Source organism: Macrotis lagotis, chromosome 1 (assembly GCF_037893015.1).
Source record: "Macrotis lagotis isolate mMagLag1 chromosome 1, bilby.v1.9.chrom.fasta, whole genome shotgun sequence".
NCBI classification, from domain to species: domain Eukaryota; kingdom Metazoa; phylum Chordata; class Mammalia; order Peramelemorphia; family Peramelidae; genus Macrotis; species Macrotis lagotis.
Genome location: NC_133658.1, coordinates 354,921,004 through 354,940,251, shown reverse-complemented (window position 1 = coordinate 354,940,251; position 19,248 = coordinate 354,921,004). Strand labels below are relative to the sequence as shown.

The window sequence follows — 19,248 nt, the reverse complement described above, 5'->3', positions numbered from 1 at the left end:
GAGAAAAGAAGCTAAGAGAAGAGAAGAGAAGAGAAGAGAAGAGAAGAGAAGAGAAGAGAAGAGAGAAACAAATAGCAAGGAGTCCAAGACAGAAAGGAAGAGAAGAGAAGGGAAAAGAAAAGAAAAGAAGCTTAGATCAATATAGAACCAGCCACATGGAACCAAAGCTATATTGTTTCAGCAGCATGGTCAGACCATGTGGATCTAACTTAGAGAGAGGAAACAAGTAGCAGCTCATTGGGAATTTTGGAGTGAAAGTAAGAGCTCCCACTGGGCAGAAGTCCACTCAAATACCTTTCAGGTGGGTGGGACAAGGGTATCACTTGAGAAGTGGTTTAGCATCTGGTTTCAAGTATTCTCCAATGTATATGCCACAGGAGTGGTCCCCAAGGAGATGATTATATAAGACAACACTCATTGTGCATTAGTGATATTCTACCATAATCTGCTTTCTCTTGCCATAGAGGATATGACCAAAAGTCCAACTTGGCAGAGGAAGTGGAGATCACAAATAGTACAGAATGGAGAATGCCTTCCACAGTACAGAAAAGTTTCAAAAGATTACCACATTTTCTCTGGGCCCTACTTGACCTCTTTTAGCCCTGGTAAAAGGTAACTGATGTTTTCAGTCCTTTTCCTCCTTAAATTCTGCAGCTTTTGATATTCCTGACCATCACCATCTTCTACCCCTCCCACTTTCTTTCAGATTATCTCTCTTGAGTTCACTTTATTCTAGTATTTTACTACATTGCCATCTTTCTTTTTAAAAGTATATTTTTACTGAAATCTTTTGTTTTTGCATCACTAATCTTCTCTAATGTATTCCTAACCTTTTCCTTCTTCAGAGTGCTATCCCAGATAACAAAGAATAAAAGCAAGGAAATAAGCCACAATTCAGTAAAAATTGTCCAACATATGGTAAAAAGACTTAACTGTATTATTCCATGTCTATAGTCTTCCACTTCTTCATAGAGAGGGAGATGCCTTTCTCTATAAAACTAAAGTATTAGACTTGATGGACTCTAAATCCCTCCCAGTCTTAAATCAATGAGGCAGTGAGGAAGGAGAGAATACTAATAACTGGAAGAATCAGGGAAAGCTTCATGTGGAGGTGGTGCCCAAGCTGAGCCTTGAAAGAAAATATGAGTTCTGAAAGATGAAGAGGGAGTGCATTTTAGGCAGGAGTGATTGTTATTTTATAAATAATATTTTATTTTCCCCAGTTACATGTAAAAATAATTTTTAACATTCATTTAAAATGTTTTTTGAATTCTAAACTTTCATTCTCCCTCCCTCACCTTCCCTTTTCTGAGACAGTGAACAATTGGTTGTACGTTATACATGTTCAATCATGCAAAACAGAGTGCCAAATTATTCATATTGTAAACGAAGACAAAGGAAAAAACCTACCAAAAATACATAAAGTGAAAAATAGTATGCTTCGATCTACACTCAGATTCCACTAGTTTTTTCTCTAGAGGTGGATATTTCACCATGAATTCTTCAGAATTGTCTTGAATCATTATTGCTGAGAAGCGCTGTCATTCATAATTGATCATTATAAAGTGTTGTTGTTACATACAGTATTCTATTGCTTTCTTCACTTTCATTTAAGTCTTTTCAGGTTTTTTAAAAATCAACCTGCTAATCATTTCTTATAGTATAGTAATACTTCATTATAACCATATACCACAATTTGTTCAGTCATTCCCCAAATGGTAGACATCCCTTCAGTTTCCAATTCTTTGCCACTCCAAAAGGAGCTGCTTTAAATATTTTTGTATAAATAAACCCTTCTTCTCCCCCCACCTCCTTTTTAAAAAAAAGATCTCTTTAAAAAGATCTAGTAGTGGTATTTCTGTGTCAAAGAGTAGGCAGAATTTTACAGCCCTTTGGGCATAGTTCCAAATTGCAGGAAAGATGGTTTATGCATATATATGGAGGCAAAAGTAGATGTCACATCAAATTCAGGGAACAACTAATAGTATAGTTTGATTAGGAAATAGAATGTATGAAGGGGAATATTGGGATATAAAGATGGAGATGGAGATTAGAATCAGACTGTAGAGGACCTTGAAAACTCACTAAGACATATTTTATATTGCAGACAATAGATATCCCTAGATCCATCAAAAGTTTTTGAGCAGGGGAATGACATGGCTAAACCTATGCTTTAGAAAGATGATTTTGGTGGTGATTTGGACAGAATTAGTGGCAGAGAAATCAATGAAAAAACTATTATAGTCATCTAAGTGAAAGGTGAAGAATAGCTATGATAGTGGCCATTTGAGTGGAGAAAATGGAATAGGAATAAGAGCCATTGTGAAGGTATAATTTATAAGATTTGATAATAATTAGATGTAGGGGTTGAAGAAAAGGGAAGAGTCAAGGATGACTCTGATGTTATGAACCTGAGTGACTAGAAAAACAGTGCTGCCCTCAACAAAGATAGGGAAGATAAAGGGAGGAAAGAGTCTGGTGCCAGGTGAACATAAAAATAATGAGTTTCATTCTGAATATGTTGAATTTTGAGTTCTGGTGGGATATCCAGGTGGAAAAGTCTAGCACACAGATGGAAGTCACCAACAAAAAGCACAAAAATGCAAAAAATATAATAAAGAAATCAAGGGAAAGAGTATAAAGAAGAGAAACTTCCTACCCTGTTTCTGACTTTCTGGCTTTCATGATTATACCTCTACTATTGTCTCATTCTTGAACTTCCTGGGGCCTTTTTTCCTTGGATCATCAAATCATCACTGCTCAACCTGTAGTACCTGTTTACAAGGACTCAGGCAACCTACCTTCACTGCCCTTCCCTAATTCCCAACTTTTTTGACTTCAAAATCATGGTGCCCTTCTGACTTTTCAACTCCTTTTTTGTGTATCATCTTCTGCCCTTAGAATGAAAACTTGAGGTGGGGGATTATCTTTCTTTTTGCTTCTTCAATGGATTTTTATTATTCACAGATTCTATATTTGTGAATTCTTCTAATTACTAAGATTTATTTGGAACTCCAAAGTCAATATTTGAAACACTTTCCTGGTCATTTTTGGAGATGTGCAGAGTGGTAACAAATTTTAGTCACCCTATGAACAAGTTCCCAGGTGAGGTTTAACAAGACAATACTCTATCTTCATGTTTCATTTCCTAACCTATAAACTTGACCTTTTTGCCATCCACATTTTTTTATTATATTTTTTGCATTTTTGTGCTTTTTGTTGGTGACTTAGCTGTTTAGAATGGCCTCCAAGCACAGAATTGAAGTGTTTGCTAGTATTGGCTAAGCATAGGAAGATGAGTGAAATGTCTTATGAAAAAAAAATATGTATCATGTAATGCATGAGTTATAGTACCATTTGTGGTCAATTTAATGTTAATGAATCAGCAACATTGTACATTCAGAAAAAGGAAGAGGAAATTCCCATATAATTATGTGGAAGAAATATGTTAAATAAGATGCCTTTAAAAAAACATAGAACAAGATTATGTATTGATTAATTGATGAATTGTAATGATCAGAGGCTCTCTGGAACCAAACACTCTTTATCCCTTAGACCAATGGTTCAATATTTGCTAATGAAGTGTTTGTGGCAACTTTATAGAACATAAGTAATGCAAATTACAAGAATTGACTATATTTGTATCCTGAGTGCCTCACACAGTTCCTGCCACGATGATGTTTATCCTTCCTTTCTGAAGACCATGACATCAGGAAGGTGATGTCATGATATGCATAAGAATTGGAATTGAGTAAGAGGATGCTGTGCTAAGTCACCACAGCTTCACTTTCTCCTCTGGAGCCATTTGGGTTCAGTGACTAGATGTAAAGCAATGAGGGTTAAGTGATTTGCCCAAGGTCACACAGCTACTAAGTATCAAGTGTCTGAGGCCAGATTTGAACTTGGATCCTCCTGACTCCAGGGATGGTGCTCTATCTACTTCACCACTTAGTTGTTCTAGACGTATTTAATAATTACTTGGTTCCTTTTTGTCTTTCTTCCAAGAGTGGAACCGTTTTTTTTGCTAGACAATGGGGTTAAGTGACTTGCCCAAGGTCACATAGCTAGGTAATTATTAAATGATTGAGGCCACATTTGAGCTCAAGTCCTTCTGATTCTAAGGTTGATGCTCTATCCACTGCACCACCTACCTGCCCCCCAAGGGTGGAACCTTGAAAGGCATCTGTACTTAATGGCTGAAAGGCTGATAAATCAGCCAAGGAGAATGAAAAGGAGTGATCAAACAAGTTCTGGGAGAGCTAGGAGATAAGTTAATTAAACCAAGGGAAGAAAAGAGTTTCCAGGTTTTACCCCAGCAAGATGCTTCTCCACTTTTTTCTCTCCACTTTTTTAAATGATATGTTATGACAACCTTAGTAAAAATCTTTTATTACCTGCCTATAGAAATTCTTTTTTTTTTAGGTTTTTGCAAGTTGAGCGACTTGCCCAAGGTCACACAGCTTGGTAATTATTAAGTATCTGAGGTCAGATTTGAGCTCAGACCTCCTGACTCTAGGGCCAGTTCACTGTGCCACTTAGTTGCCCCTGATCTTTTAAAAAAAAACAGATAGACAAACTCATATAGATTTGATTAGGTGCTCAAAAATCTTCAGGATAAAAATTGCTTCCTGGGAAGTTCAGATTCATTCCTTTTTGACAGTCGTGGTTCTCTATAATTTGACACCACCCCACCTTTCTAGCCTTATCTTGTATTATACCCTTCTCACATTCTTTGCTCCAGCTAAACAAGATAACTTTCTATAGCCTCTCTGGACCCCAATAACATATTACTGCACTCTCCCATTTCTATTGAGCTTTGCTTAGACACTGATCCCCATCTTTGGGATGAGCTATCTTCACCTTTTGAATTTTTAGCTATCCTTTAAAGTCCAGTCCAAATACCATTTTGAAGTCTTCCCGGATTTCCTGCTAATACCAAAACAATATTAACTGATAATTATTTAGCACTTCAAAGTTTGGCACATGTTTACTTATTTGTTGTACTTGTTCATTACATGGATAATTATTTCTTTTAAGATTCATGATAAACCCATTAGGTTGGTCCTACATTAACAATTGTCTCCCTCAGACCTCACACTGTAATTTGTTTTGCCTCCTTCTAATGCAATTATTATTTATTTTAGGCAGCTACCGGGAAATCAAAGTCTGAGTTCTGGGGGGAGTAATAGTTGCAAAGCTGACTAGAATGGACCCACATAAGACAGGTACCCTGTTGATGAGGTTTTGTTGCCTAGTATGAGTGGAATTGTAGTTCCAAACATTCCATACCTACTGATAGAGACATTGACTAATTGAAGGATGTATTTCCTTGGATGAGGATCCAATGGGGGCTGCTGCTGTTGTGGAATTTTGACTGAATATTGCTAAATCATAACCCCTAAATCTGAAGATTAGGGCTATCTTTGTTTCTATGATTCTCCTTCTGCAAATTGTAAATTTCATTAGGGCCAGAAATCCATCTTAATCTGAGTTTTTTTTTTATTATTGTTGAGGGGGATGTGTTGTCACAGATTAGGCACATTATAAATATTTGTTTTTTTCAGTTCAACAAATATTTAAGCACCTACTTTCTATAAAGCAGCATATTAGGCTCTGGGATGCAAGACATGAATGAAATTTTATGTTTCCTCTAAGTCTTTAGGCTGTATTATGAAGAGGTGTGGTTTCCTAGAGTAGATATAAAATTTGGAAGGACAATGGATCTTTAGAGTAGAGAAATTCACAGGATTTTTTATTTTGTTTTTGTGTTCTGCCATGTTTTTGTCTCTGGTTGAAATCTGAGTTTTAGAAATATAGGATCTTATGCTTGACCCTAATGACCAGCTCTAAGAAATATCTCTGAAAATTCCATGATTTTCAAGCTACATACAAAGTGAAGTGTCTCTCCTCTATTAGGTAGGTTAGTCTCAGTCTGGGAAAATGTCCCAGGTGGTCAGCTCAGGAAGGAATGGGTCTGGAGCTCTTAGTGACTCAATATCCAACTGGTCTCAGGGAAGATTGACAGGTCAGTTATATCTCTTAACTTTTCACCTGCTGGTTCCAGTAAATCACCTGACCTTGAGAGTTCCTCTGATGATGGAAGGTGGTAGGTAGGGCAAATGGAAGAAGAGACATTCATAGCTCCTTCACTATTACAGGTAGACTGTGCCTAAATCTGACAGTTTCAGGTCCGGCCTTTCCATTGGCCAATCTTAGTGGTGGTGTTTAACCCTAAACAGAAATACCTTTTATTGACTGTCCTTGGGCCCAGGTTCTTGGCTTGATCCCTGATACTACCTGAAAGGGCTTGGGTCCAAGGAGAAGGGTGCCTAGGCCTGCTTACAGTCAATAAATTAGGATCTGGAATTTGAGCTCATGAATCTGCCACATTCTTTTCTTATTTCTGTATTTGACTTTCTCTGAGTTGGCAAATACAACACCAATGCTCTCTGACTAATGCTGTCAATAGAACTGGGAAGAGGAAAGAAAGAGAGGGCAAAATAAAACTTAATGAAAGCAAAGTTTCTCACAGCCTTGGCACTGAGCCTAAGAAGGGGGAAGGGAAAGAAAAAAAGAGAACAGGGCTGGAAGTCCCTGGACAGATTTAATTCCCTTACTTTAATTGAGAGGGTGTATTTGCTCTTTCTCTGGTCTTTCTCTTCTCTCAAGTTACTACAAAGGGATGTGTGTGTCTATGTCTGTGTATGTGTGGTGTATCTGTTTGTGTTTGTGTGTGTGTGTGTGTGTGTGTGCGTGTGTATGGTTAGTTGTTAAGGACAGCCCAGGATTGTAGGAGACACAACTTGTTATTGTGAGAAAAGCTTACTGCTAAGTTGTGTAGTGTGGGGTATGTCATATCTTTTTTCTAGACCTTAGTTTCCTCATCTGTAAAATGAGAAGATTTGACTAGGTAAATCTGAAGTTTCCCCTCTAGCTCCAGCATTCTGTTTCTTATATCTTAAGGACCTTTCTAACTCTTTTTTTTTGGGGGGGGGGGTTGCAAGGCAATGGGGTTAAGTGGCTTGCCCAAGGCCACACAGCTAGGTAATTATTAAGTGTCTGAAGTTGGATTTGAACTCAAGTACTCCTGACTCCAGAGCCAGTGCTTTATCCACTGTGCCACCTGCCCGCTCCTGGTCTCATAATCTTAATAGTTGTATGCCCTTGGGCAAGTCACTTAACCCTGCTTGCCTCAGTTTGTTCATCTGTAAAATGGGGTGGAGAAGGAAATGGAAAACCACTCCAGTCTCTTTGCCAAGAGAACCCCAAATGGGGTCACAAACAACTGAACAACTACCATTAACAAAACACTGGCATCCTGTATTCAAAGGTCTTTTTCAGCTTTGACATTATACAATGTGATGCATAAACTATTGGGTTTAGCACCAGAAGAGCCAATTTCAAATCTCAGCTCTATCACATACTACTTATATGCTCTTGTGAAGGGGCTTGGACTAGATTGTTTCTAAGGTCCCCTTTCGGCTCTGTCTGTGTTACTGTGACTCTATTTCTCCTGCAGAGCTTGAATTTCTCATAGACACCACCTCTGCCACTGACTTCTTCCCTGCCACCCTGCCTTGCCTCACCTCCCCCATCCCTGAACTTCCAACGGCAGGTCTGCTCCAGTGGGACCAGTAGGTTAGGGATGGGTGTGTTGTAACAGCTGGGGAAAGGAGGCAAAGGTGAGCAAGCTGTGGGCCCAGCTGATCACTCCCCAGACCTTTGCTGGCTGTTTATTACACAGAAGAAAAACTCCATTGCTCCCTGGGCTCCCAGGTTTCCAACTCTGATAGCTGGTTTCTATTGTAACCCAGGGGCAAATCTTTCCTCCAGGACTGGCTGAAAGCTGATTTCGACTCATCATTTTCCATTGATCTTTAACACTAAGTTATTGGGGAAAATGTAGAGGAGTATATAATTGTCTTTTCTGATTATCAGCTAATGACAGTTGTTTGCCTCTGCAGAACTTCCAGAACAAGGGGACTGGAGAAGGACAGGCAGTGGATTCTGAAGATCTTGAGGTACTGCAGGTTTATGAGGTACCTTGGTTTATGATAATTAGCCATGGGGACGATGGCCATCTGTAGCTCCCCCTGTTAAAAATGAGGTTGGGGGCTCAAGGTTGGGACCACATGCTCTGAGCTGCTTTTAGTAGACCTATTCTAAAAGTCAAGAAACTTAGATTCCAAGTCTAGGCTCTATCACCAACACAGGATGACCTTTGGCAGACTGTTCCCTCTTGAGGACCTCAGTTTCCTCATCTGGAGGACTGAGATTATAATGTCTAGGGTCCCTTCCTGCTCTCAAGTTCTATGGGTTTGTGACCTGTTGCCAGTATGGAGAGGCTTGTGACTGAAAGTTCCTTCCCTGGCTTGGGACAGGTGTTCAGAAAAAGGGGAAAGGGGAAAGGGGTCAGTTCTGAAACTGGAAGATGATTTTGGTATGGAAGAGATTGGATAAATAAAAGGATCTGAACAGGAATCCTGATCTTCCTTCCACTATGTACCTGCAAGCCCCTAAGAAAATGAAGGACTCTTGGTTGACTGACTCCTTGTCATGAGGTCACATTCCTGTGAATTTCTCCACCCCCTCCTCCTTTCTGTACCCATGAGGGCAGAATGTAGTAGATCCAGGAAGGCTCTGATGGTGAGGATGAAAGGGAATAACTTTAGTTTGAAAGGAAAGAATTGAGCAGGTAAGGAAGCTAATGGTTGGGGGCACTGAGCCCTATCAGGCATTTCTGGCATCAAGCCCAAGAGAGGGCAAAGAGGATCAGCCACTGGGTTGGAGAGGGATTCAAGTGACCCTTAGGGAATGCAGTGGTCTGAAAATTGAAGTGTGGAGGTTTACAGTACCTGGGGACTCTCCTTTGATTTGTGCAAAGTGGGGGGGGGGGAAGAGAATGGGAAAGGAAAGGGGGAAGGGAAAGGTAGAGAGGAAGGTTTTTTAATCCCAGCCTCCCTCTTCTCTAGTCTGCAGTGCTGACCGATTTGCTGTTTTACCATGAATCCTTCTGCAAGTCCTAGTCTCCAGGTAAGCTGAAGTATTGCCGATATATAATACCTTCACATTTTAGAGATCTGACTTTCAAGACTGAGATCCTTTGGGGGCTGGTTGGGAAGGCAGTTACATGAAAGTATTTTTATATACTTCCAAAGTCAATGCATCTGTTCTCAGAAGCAAAAAAATTTTTTCTTACTAACAAAAGAAAAAAAGATTTTTAAAATATTGCAGTCTCATCCTCTGCTTATAGTAAGTGACCTTTGGGGAAAAGATCTTCTCTATCTACACCTGTTTTAAAAGAGGGTGTAGGGCTTGAGTATGAAAGGAACCCTATTCTCTGAGCAACTTTTCAGCAAATTTGTATTAAGTTAGGAAATTCAGGTTTTAGTCCAGATTCTGTCACTAATATAGTATAACTTCTGGCAAACTATTCCTTTTCTCTGGACCTCAGTTTCCTCTTCTGTTGGGTGGAGTTTGAAAATATCTAGTCTTTTTCTGCTCTCAAGTTCTCTGAGTCTGTTGATGCTACCTGTAGTGGAGTGTGGAGAGTCTTGTGACTGAAAATTCTGTGGCCTGGGGAAGGCATTCAGAAAAGAGAAAAGGAGCAGGGTATCAGTTCTGAGACTAGATGATGATTTTGGACAAATTGAAAGACTTGAGTAGGGACCTTTCCACCTTTTCTAAAGTGCTGAGAGATTTGCTATTTTACCATGGATTTTTCTGCAAATCCTGGACTCCAGGTGAGTTAAAACTGATTTTGTTTTGGAGTAAGAAGGATCTAGTCCAACAAATCCAATAATCATTTACTAAGCCACACTACTAAGGACCAGGTACAATGGATTCAACTACTAAAAAGAAAGATGTTTGTTGCCCTCAACAATTTACAGTCTAAAGGGGGAGATAACATACAAAATGAGAAGATACACCAAGGGGGGGGGGCGCTTATCCCAGAGGGATGGGGTTGGGATCTTTCTTGTCTTTTAAAATGATGTGGGGGAGAAGATTTCTGGAGGAGGAAATAGGCTGGACTGTTGGGAATTTAATTTACTTCCTTTCTGGTGGACTGAAGAGAAGCCCACTGGAAAGAGGGGAGTGAAAGGGACAGTGGAGGTAGAATCCAGGAATGTGAGTTCATATCCTTGCTCTATTACTTACCTTAGGCAGGTCATTTAACTTTTACTGGTCTTAGTTTCATCTGCAAAGTGGAGGCTGGAATAAATGGATTCTAATGTCCCTTCCAGCTCTAAACCTACTTGGCTGTAGCTGTAGAATGTTCCTGTAGACTAGAGGTGAGAGATAAGTCTGCAAAGATAAGTTGGAGGGGTTTGGAGATGGCATTATTCATGTTTTGATTAAGATGTCTGACATTGCTCTTGATGCTAACACTGGGAGAGGGAATTTCCTTATTTGGAAATTCCCTTTACTGATGCTGGTTAGCATCTGCTTCTTAACTTCTAGTCCTATTTTGCATGAAAAATTGATTTGGGTTCAATGTAAATCATGTTTTACAACTGTAAATTAGACTTTAGGTCTAATTACATTATGAATGATAGGATAGGGATATTTCAGATGGGATTCTTTGTTAAATTAAAAATTGGAGTTATTGACTTTTGAGATTTCTTCTAAAATTTCTAACCTATGGCCTTTAAAAGATTTCAAATAGGGACGGCTAGGTGGCATAGTGGATAAAGCACCGGCCTTGGAGTCAGGAGTACCTGGGTTCAAATCCGGCCTCAGACACTTAATAATTACATAGCTGTGTGGCCTTGGGTAAGCCACTTAACCCCATTTGCTTTGCAAAAGCCTAAAAAACAAAGATTTCAAGAGTTTTGGGAAGGTGTCTATCTTTCTGTTAGGAGAGAGTGGGTAAAAGGATTCTCTCTTCCTCTAGACTACTCTGAAGACTTAAAGGGCTTAAGTTTTTTATTAATGTTCACATTATAGTTTTCTCTGTGTTTTTAATAGACTCTTTCTTTTGATGAACTTCCTTTTCTAGATTGGAAATGGTTGATGTATCACTTAATTTTTAACCTTTCTCAGACTAGTCTTCCAGGTCTAATTCATTAAGTAGAGCTATCACTGTATTAGTCTTATAAAATAGAACCAAGGAGGAAGCAGTATCCTTCCAAGAGGATATACTGAGCAAGAACAAATTAATTAGGTCGCTATAAGATAATGAAGCCAAATAAATAGGCCCTTTAGGTCTACTTATTTACTAAATGATTTGTTAGTCTTTAACATAAAAATCAATTTAAACTATGTTTATTTAGTAACTAGTATAGCAAATTAATTTCAGTGCCTAAAATACCATAATTCTTTTTTTAGTTTCTCTGGGTCTTAAGGGGAATTTTAAAAAATTCAATTAAATTTTTTTCAATTAAAAAAATTGTCTTTTCTTCTTTTTTACTTCTCCCTAACCCTTTCATAAAAAAAAAAGAAAAACCAAACCTTTAATAACAAATATAGGCTTTTTTCTTTATTACAAAAGGAGAGCAATAGAACTCTGGACTACTGAAATATTAGTCAGAAAAAAGAAAGTTTAGATTCTTCTTTGGATACTTACTAGCTGTGTGACTCTGGACAAGTCCTTAAACTTCTTAATGAAATGGGGATAATGATAACACATACCTTCCAGGGTTGTTGTGAGGATAAAATAATATAATATGTGCAAAGAACTTTACAGATCTAAAATCACTATAAAAATATTGACTATAATTATGTGAAATGAAGTTTTTATCATTAAGCACCTGATATCAGCCAGACACTATGCTAAACCCCAGACATACAAAAAAGGGCAAAAACAGCCCCTGTCCTCAAGGAGCCCACAATCTAAAGGGAGAGACAGCAATGCAAAAAGCTATACCATATACATATATATATATACACACATAAATACATAAATATATAAAATATATATTTATGCACATATTTATACACACATACATACTAGCTGTGTGATGGGTCAAGTGACTTACTTAACCTTTTTCTGCCTTAGTTTCCTTATTTGTAAAACAGGGATGATAATGGAGTTATTATAAAGATACAATGAGGTACTTTTAAAGTGCTTTGTAGTCTTTTATTATCGATGTTGAATCATGTCTGGCTCTTTGTTATTCTGTTGACATTGTTGTCCATGAGGTTTTCTTGGCAAGGATCCTGGAATAGTTTGCCATTTCCTTCTCCAGTGGATTAATACAACAGAGGTGAAGTGATTTGCCCAGGGTCTTACAGCTACTAAATGTCTGAAGTTGAATTTGAACTCAGGTCTTCCTGAACTCAGACTAAGAGCTCTATTCACTGAGCCTCTAACTGCCTGTAATTGTAAACCCTGAAGTGTTTTAAAATGCTTGCTGTTATTATATAAAAACAGGGTAGACACAAGATGGAGTTACTCTCTGAGGGAAGTATTAGCATTAAGTGAAATGGGAAAGAGTTCTTGCAAAAGACAAATTGGAGCTGTCTGCAATGGAGAATTCCATCTGTATCCAGATAAAGAGCCATGGAGTTTGAACAAAGACCAAAGACTATTTCCTTTAATTTAGAAAAAAGAACTGCTTTCTTATTGTCTGATCTTGCTATCTCTTTTACTTTATGTTTTTTCCTTAAGGATATGATCTCTCTCTCATCACACTCAATTTGGATCAATGTACAACATGGAAACAATGTAAAGACTGACAAATTGCTTTCTGTGGGGGGGGGAGGGAAGTAAGATTAGGGGGAAAAATTGTAAAACTCAAAATAAATAAAATCTTTAATAAAAAAATAAAACAACAACAAAAAACAAAGAATGTGAGCTCCTTGAAGATAGGGACTGTTTGATCTTTATTTTTGTCTCCCCAGTGTCCAACACAGAATTTTGTTAATAGTAAGAGCTTAATAAATTTTCAGTCAATCATTTATTCATCAACTAGAAGATGTGTTATGGACCAGTTTTTAAGAAACTGAAACTGTAGATTTGCCTCTAGAAATTTCTCTTCTCTGCTAACTTCCTTTCAAACTAAATGATAGGACCTTAGAAGTCATCAATTCCAATCTGTTCGATTTCAGATAAGGGAAACTGAGGACAGGGCATTTTGGTTCTCCCACAACCTCCAGCATCAGATATTCATAAAATGAGAGAAGGGAAGAAAGTATCCCTACTGATATCCAGGAAAGCTAGACATGTCTATGGTGGTCTCTGGAAGTTGTGAAATTATGTGTGATGGCAGTATTGTTCATTACCTGTCTACTTCTTGGCAGTAGGAAGGAAAGGCAATTGTTTGCCTCACTTTACAAAATTGCAGTGGGGAGTGGTAGTGGTGGTGGGGAGCAACAGAAAGATAGAATATACCTCGACTCTCCCTAGAGCATCAGATTATTTGGTTGTGAGGAGGGAGGTAATTTTACATTCTTGCCTCTTATATGAAATTAGTGAGAGTACTGCTAGGCAGAACAATCTCTGAACCCTCTTGGATTTGCTGCTTCTGTTATTTTTCTTTCTCTTGTGGACATAACCTATTCAGAGTTTCTAATGTTTGGCTTTCAAATTGCAAACTGTAGATTTAGTGAATGGGCACAAGGTTGAATTCTGAATCCTAGTGTTTCAGAACTACTTGTCCTGAAACTGTTCTTTAAGTAATTTGGGGAAAAAATAATTTTTTCTTCATCTTTGAATCAGGGCAATACTTGATCCTTTTCTACTTCACAGATGGGAGAATAAATAAATTTATATAGGTTTGACTGTGGCTTTTGAGGAAAAAATACAAAAAGAATAAAAGTGATTTTAAATAACTTACTTTTGTTTATTTTTTTAGACTTCAACATCCAATGGAAATATCAACTTGGGACCCTCAGCAAATCCAAAGTGAGTTCTTAAAATGAAGAAATAGAGGTATCTCTCAGAAGGCCTCTAGATGGGAGAAAATATGTTTGCTACTCAACGGATTTTGTGATTCCCTGCTTCTAACCTCCCACCTTAAAATACGTTTTGTTTACTACCAACAATCTTATTTCAGTCTTCCTAAGGCACATACATTCCCTACCAAAAAATTCCTTCACTTGGCTCCACATTGTCTTGTGCAGTAGTCTTCAAAGTTTTGTGCAAATGAAAAATGTTAAGTATATATGTAGCTTTTATATATATATATATATATACACTTATTTTCAAATTTAAAAATATACTATTATAATAATGATATATATTATATAACATATAAGTAGATTGACAAAAGAATGAGATGAAGATGTAATAATATTTGATTCTCAATTCTCAAATATTACTAAATAGTTAATAGGAAGGTAGTTACAAGGGATACACAATGGTAGGCACAATGGATAGAGTGCTGACCCTGTAATCAGGAGGATCTGAGTTCAAATTTGGCCTCATACACTTACTAAGCTGTGTGATCCTAGGCAAGTCACTTCACCCTGTTTGCCTCAGTTTCCTCTTCTATAAAATGAACTGGAAAAGGAATGGCAAACTACTCTTAACTCTATAATGGGAAAGGAGCTGGAGAAGGAATGATACTCCAGAACTTTGCTACAAAAATCCCAAATGGAGTCACACAGAGTCAAACATGACTAATTGACTAAACAAGTTAATTGGATGTCACTGGAGTTTATTGATTAGGGGAATGATATGATTAGATCAGTCAGTACTCTAAGAAAATTTCCTTGAAGCAAAGGCTTTGAGAGGGGAGAGAGGAGAGACTTGAGGCTGGCAGAGTGTCTAAGCTATTGTAATAATCTGGCAAGAGGTGATGAGGACCTATGTGTAGGGAGAGATATTGTGGAAATAGAAATAAGATTTGCTTACTAATTGGATATATAGGGTGATGGAGGGTGAGGAGTTGAATATGTCACTGAGGTTGCAACCTAGGAAATTGAAAGACTGGTGAATGGTGAATAATAGGGAAGTTTAGAAAAGGAGTGGTTTGAAGAGAAGGAGGAGATAACAACCCTATGCCTGCTTATTCTCTCTGACTCACTTTATGCCACCATAAAAATGGGAAAGTTTGAGAGTTAGGGCTCTTTCTCACTGTCCACTTCCCTGAAGCAGAGCCTGGTCCTTTAGGATAAGATGGGAGACAGAGGAGGTGGGAGAACAATAGATAAGACAAGGAACTTTGCCTATATGACCAGCTGCTTGTTAGATTATAATTGACCTGAGGAGTCAGTGCCAGAAATGGAAGGTCAACATGAAAGAGGGCAGAGTAGAATAGGGGAGAATTGGTTGATAATGGGTAAAGGGGGTGGTGTAGCTAGAGGCAAGGCCAGGATTAGCTAAGGAATGTGACCCATTTTCCCATCCTCTGATTGGTTGATCTGAAAGCCTCTGGGGACAGGGTACAACCCCTACTTTTGAAACCATTGACCTAGTGAACAAAGACCAACTTCTTACCCTGATATTCAGGTTCCTCCAGGGTCCAGCATTTGCAACCTCCCCTTACACCCTTATCCTCCCCTAACCATTCACTGTTTCTAGTTCTGTCCCATGGAGCCAATAATCTTTAGGGCTCCACATAAAGAAGATAATTGGCTATTCTCCAAACAGGCTATTCTCCTGGGTTTTCCTGACTTTGCATTTTTCCTGTGCTTTTCTTTCTTCCTGGCATGGTTTCTTCTCATCTCTACCTGTTGAAATTCAGCCTTTCAAGACCCAGTACACAGGAAGTCTCTTTCAGGAAACTTTTCCTAATGCCTTAGAGCTAAGTAAACTTTCCCTCTTCATCTATATTCACTCAATCTGTGCTTTTGATCTTTTAATGTTGGCCACATCCTGACCAGTATTGCAGTTATTTTCATTCATGACTTTTCTAAGCTCACTTAAGCTGAATGCAACTGAGTATCATAGGACAGTTGAATTTAAAAAAAAAATCATAAATAGTCCATTCTCAACTTTGTGGATGAGCCCAGGGATTAAGTCTTATGACTTCCACTCTTCCTCCTAGCACCATGACTATCTCATAATGGCTGTTGAATCAGGTATTTGTGGAATGAGTGAGAAGCTTTATTTTAGGAAGGTAAGTTAATAATGTGTAGTGAAGAGTTGCCCTCAGCACTGACAAAGAAACATATTGTTCTTCACTATTTTTCTTTTTCCCTCTTAAAGTTATACTTGCCTTTTTTTCTTCTTATTTTCATTGTATTTGATGACAGATGCCCTTCTTTTTTCCTAACCATTTCAAATGCTAACATGCTGTCCTTTTTCACTACAGGGTTTTAATCATTCATTTAGTCAAGGCTTAGAGATCTGAGATGGAAGAGAATTCAGGGTTGTCTAATTCAAACACATACTTATTTTATAAATAAAGAAATGGAAGACTAGAGAGGTTAAGTGACTTGCCCACTCAAGGTCACATGGGTGGGAAATATTCAAGTGGGTATTTCAACCAGGTCTTTCTATTTAAACCCAAGTCTTTCTGCTCAGTCTCTCTGCCTCTGATTTCTTCTTTCCTTTATTTTTCTCTCCTCAATATAACACAAACATCAAGTAGTAGAGAAATAACAATTTGCTTTGAGTCCTGATCAAGTTCTGTGTTATGTAAATGAATTTAAATGTGGCCAGAGAGTTTCCTCCTTAAATGATTAGAATTTCTCTTCTATTGGAAAGATCTGGGGAGTTCCCCCCATATGCCAAAAGTTAGAACAAGAGATTTGTTAATGATGCATTCTTCTTCTCTTTCAACAGTGCCAGGCCAACAGACTTTGACTTTCTGAAAGTGATTGGAAAGGGGAGCTATGGAAAAGTAAGTGATATTTGGGGCCGTAAATCTCCCTTCTTGGTTCCCAAACATTTTTCTCTGCGGTCTCATGGTATTAAGTGTATACCCCTCTCAAATTCACCAGTTTTGAAGATGCAGGCAGTCAAAGAAGGTTACACCCCCATTGTTGTGACAAGGGACTACAATGAGCTGCATGCCAGGTAAACTGATCATGCTCAAAAATTGTGTTCAGTTGTATTAGTTTGTGCAACTCTCCGTGACCCCATTTGATGCTTTCTTGACAGACATACCAGAGTAGTTTGATTGCCACTTCCTTCTCCAACTCATTTGTACAGATGAGGAAACTGAAGCAAATGGGGTTAAATGATTTGCTAATGCAGGCTGGATTTGAACTCAGGTCTTCCTGACTCAAGGCCCTGGACTCTGGTACCACATAGCTTCCTCATACCCTGAAAAGCCTAGGTTAAATAAGACCTCCTAATCCAAGATCAGTCTATTAACTCAGATTTGAGCTAGATCTGATTGTTTGGAAGTTTTTTCTTATATCAAGCTTAAATTTGCCTATTTACCCTACTTTTCAGATTTCTCCATCATTACTTTCATTGCTCCTTACCCCTAACCCTTTTCTTTTCAGCTTTCTTTTATGTGTAATCTTCCTGCAATAGATAGTGAACTTCCTTGGACAGGGAAAATTATTCTTTTTTTTTTTTTTAGTTTTTTTTGCAAGGCAAATGGGGTTAAGTGGCTTGCCCAAGGCCACACAGCTAGGTAATGATTAAGTGTCTGAGGCCGGATTTGAACCCAGGTGCTCCTGACTTCAAGGCCGGTGTTTTATCCACTACGCCACCTAGCCGCCCCTGAAAATTATTCTTTTTGCTTATAGTTGTAGTTCTAATGCTTAGAAAAGCACTTGCACATATTAAGTGCTTAAGAATGCTTGTTGACTTGACCTCTCCCATTCACTGTATCTAATTCTGTCCCATGGAGCCAAGCAGAAAGTCTAAACCTCTTCCATTTAGTAGCACTTGACATATTTGGACACAGCTATCATGTCTCCTCTAAGTCTTTTCCATACCAAACATTACCATTTCTTTCAAACAATTCCCATATGGCATCAACTTGAGGTATTTCACCATTCTGGTTGCCTTCATATTGATGCTTTCCAGATTTTCAATGTCTTTTCCTAAAACATGTACTGAATTAAACAGTACTCAAAGTGTGTTCTTGTTGATGCCTAAAGAAGATCTGAGGACACTGAAAAGGTGAAAGAATTTGGGCTCTTTCTGGGATGTTAAAACTGCTCAGAATTTTATTAAGAAATATAGCAAAGGGGGTGGCTAGGTGGAGCAGTGAATAGAGCACTGGCCCTGAAGTCAGGAGCACCTGAGTTCAAATCCGGCCTCAGACACTTAATCATTACCTAGTTGTGGGGCCTTGGCCAAGTCACTTAACCCCATTTACCTTGCAAAAAAACCTAAAAATAAAAAAACCCTAAAAAAAGAGAAATATAGCAAAGTAAACAGGTTAAAAAACTTTTCTTTCCAAACTTCTTCAGACACATTGATGGCCAAGGATAAAATGTCTTTTCCATTTTATACTTGTGAAATTTATAATTTTTTTGAGCCTAAGATTAGACTTCATATGTATCTGTAGTAAATTCATTCTTATTAGAGTCAGTCTTATGTTCTAGCTTGTCAATATTTGACAAGGGAGGATTCCATCATTGGATTAATTCAATTAATTGTCCCCCTTGATTTAAAAAATGAATATACATGCCATTGATACTTTTTTCACTTCATTAATATGTTTATTCACATCATGTCAATTTCCCTTTGGTTACTTCTCATCTGCTCTCCTCCCCTTTGGCAGTCATAATAGCTGCAGGAGTTTAGAGGAGAAAGATATAATAGAATAGTTTAGGGTATCTTCCTGGAAGAGGCAGAAGTCTTAAAGAATGAATGGCAGGGGGTGGCAGCTAGGTGGCACAGTGGATAGAGCACTGATCCTGGAGTCTGGAGTACCCGAGTTCAAATCCAGCTTCAGACATTTAATATTTACCTAGCTTTGTGGCCTTGGGCAAGCCACTTAAGCCCATTTCCTTTCAAAAAAAATACTTTAAAAAAAAAGAATGAATAGAGGGAACATATGAAGGATAGTCCTCCAATTTAGAAGATTGTCGAATATTTCAGCTTTCAAGGAACAAAAAATTGAAGGAACAAAACTTCAAGTTAGCTTTTTCAGCTTTTTCATATCTCCTTTTCCAACACTAATCACCTCTGACCAGCACTGATAAGACCACTTTTTCACCCAGAGAATTTCTTACCAAAGTAAGGATCTTTGTGTTATCTAGGTTATAAAGGCAAGAGAATATGCTGAATAAGCTGGATGAAACCTCCTGTTCACTACTAAGTCCCCTGCCCCCATAATTAGATACATTCTTTTTTTTTATAGAGAATCTCTTAAACAAGAGTTTGACAACTTTCAGACATCAGGGGAAAAAATGAATCTTTAATTTTATTTTATTAACTTTTAACTGAAATTT

General features: G+C 38.1%; 1 protein-coding gene across 3 annotated transcripts in view; it reads left to right on the top strand.

Moving 5' to 3' along the window:
* SGK2 (serum/glucocorticoid regulated kinase 2) overlaps positions 1 to 19,248 on the top strand; it is a 76,023-nt gene that overhangs the window by 20,051 nt on the left and 36,724 nt on the right. The window contains exons 1-5 of one of the 3 annotated variants that reach the window (XM_074212004.1): positions 7,709 to 7,776; positions 7,965 to 8,021; positions 8,973 to 9,033; positions 13,797 to 13,846; positions 16,673 to 16,730. In XM_074212004.1, coding sequence (XP_074068105.1) covers positions 9,004 to 9,033; positions 13,797 to 13,846; positions 16,673 to 16,730 — 138 coding nt within the window. In that variant the 5' untranslated portion in view covers positions 7,709 to 7,776; positions 7,965 to 8,021; positions 8,973 to 9,003. Of the gene's footprint in view, positions 1 to 7,708; positions 7,777 to 7,964; positions 8,022 to 8,585; positions 8,696 to 8,972; positions 9,034 to 13,796; positions 13,847 to 16,672; positions 16,731 to 19,248 lie in introns of those variants that run through there. The other 2 variants (XM_074212005.1, XM_074212003.1) reach the window with 2 other exon arrangements.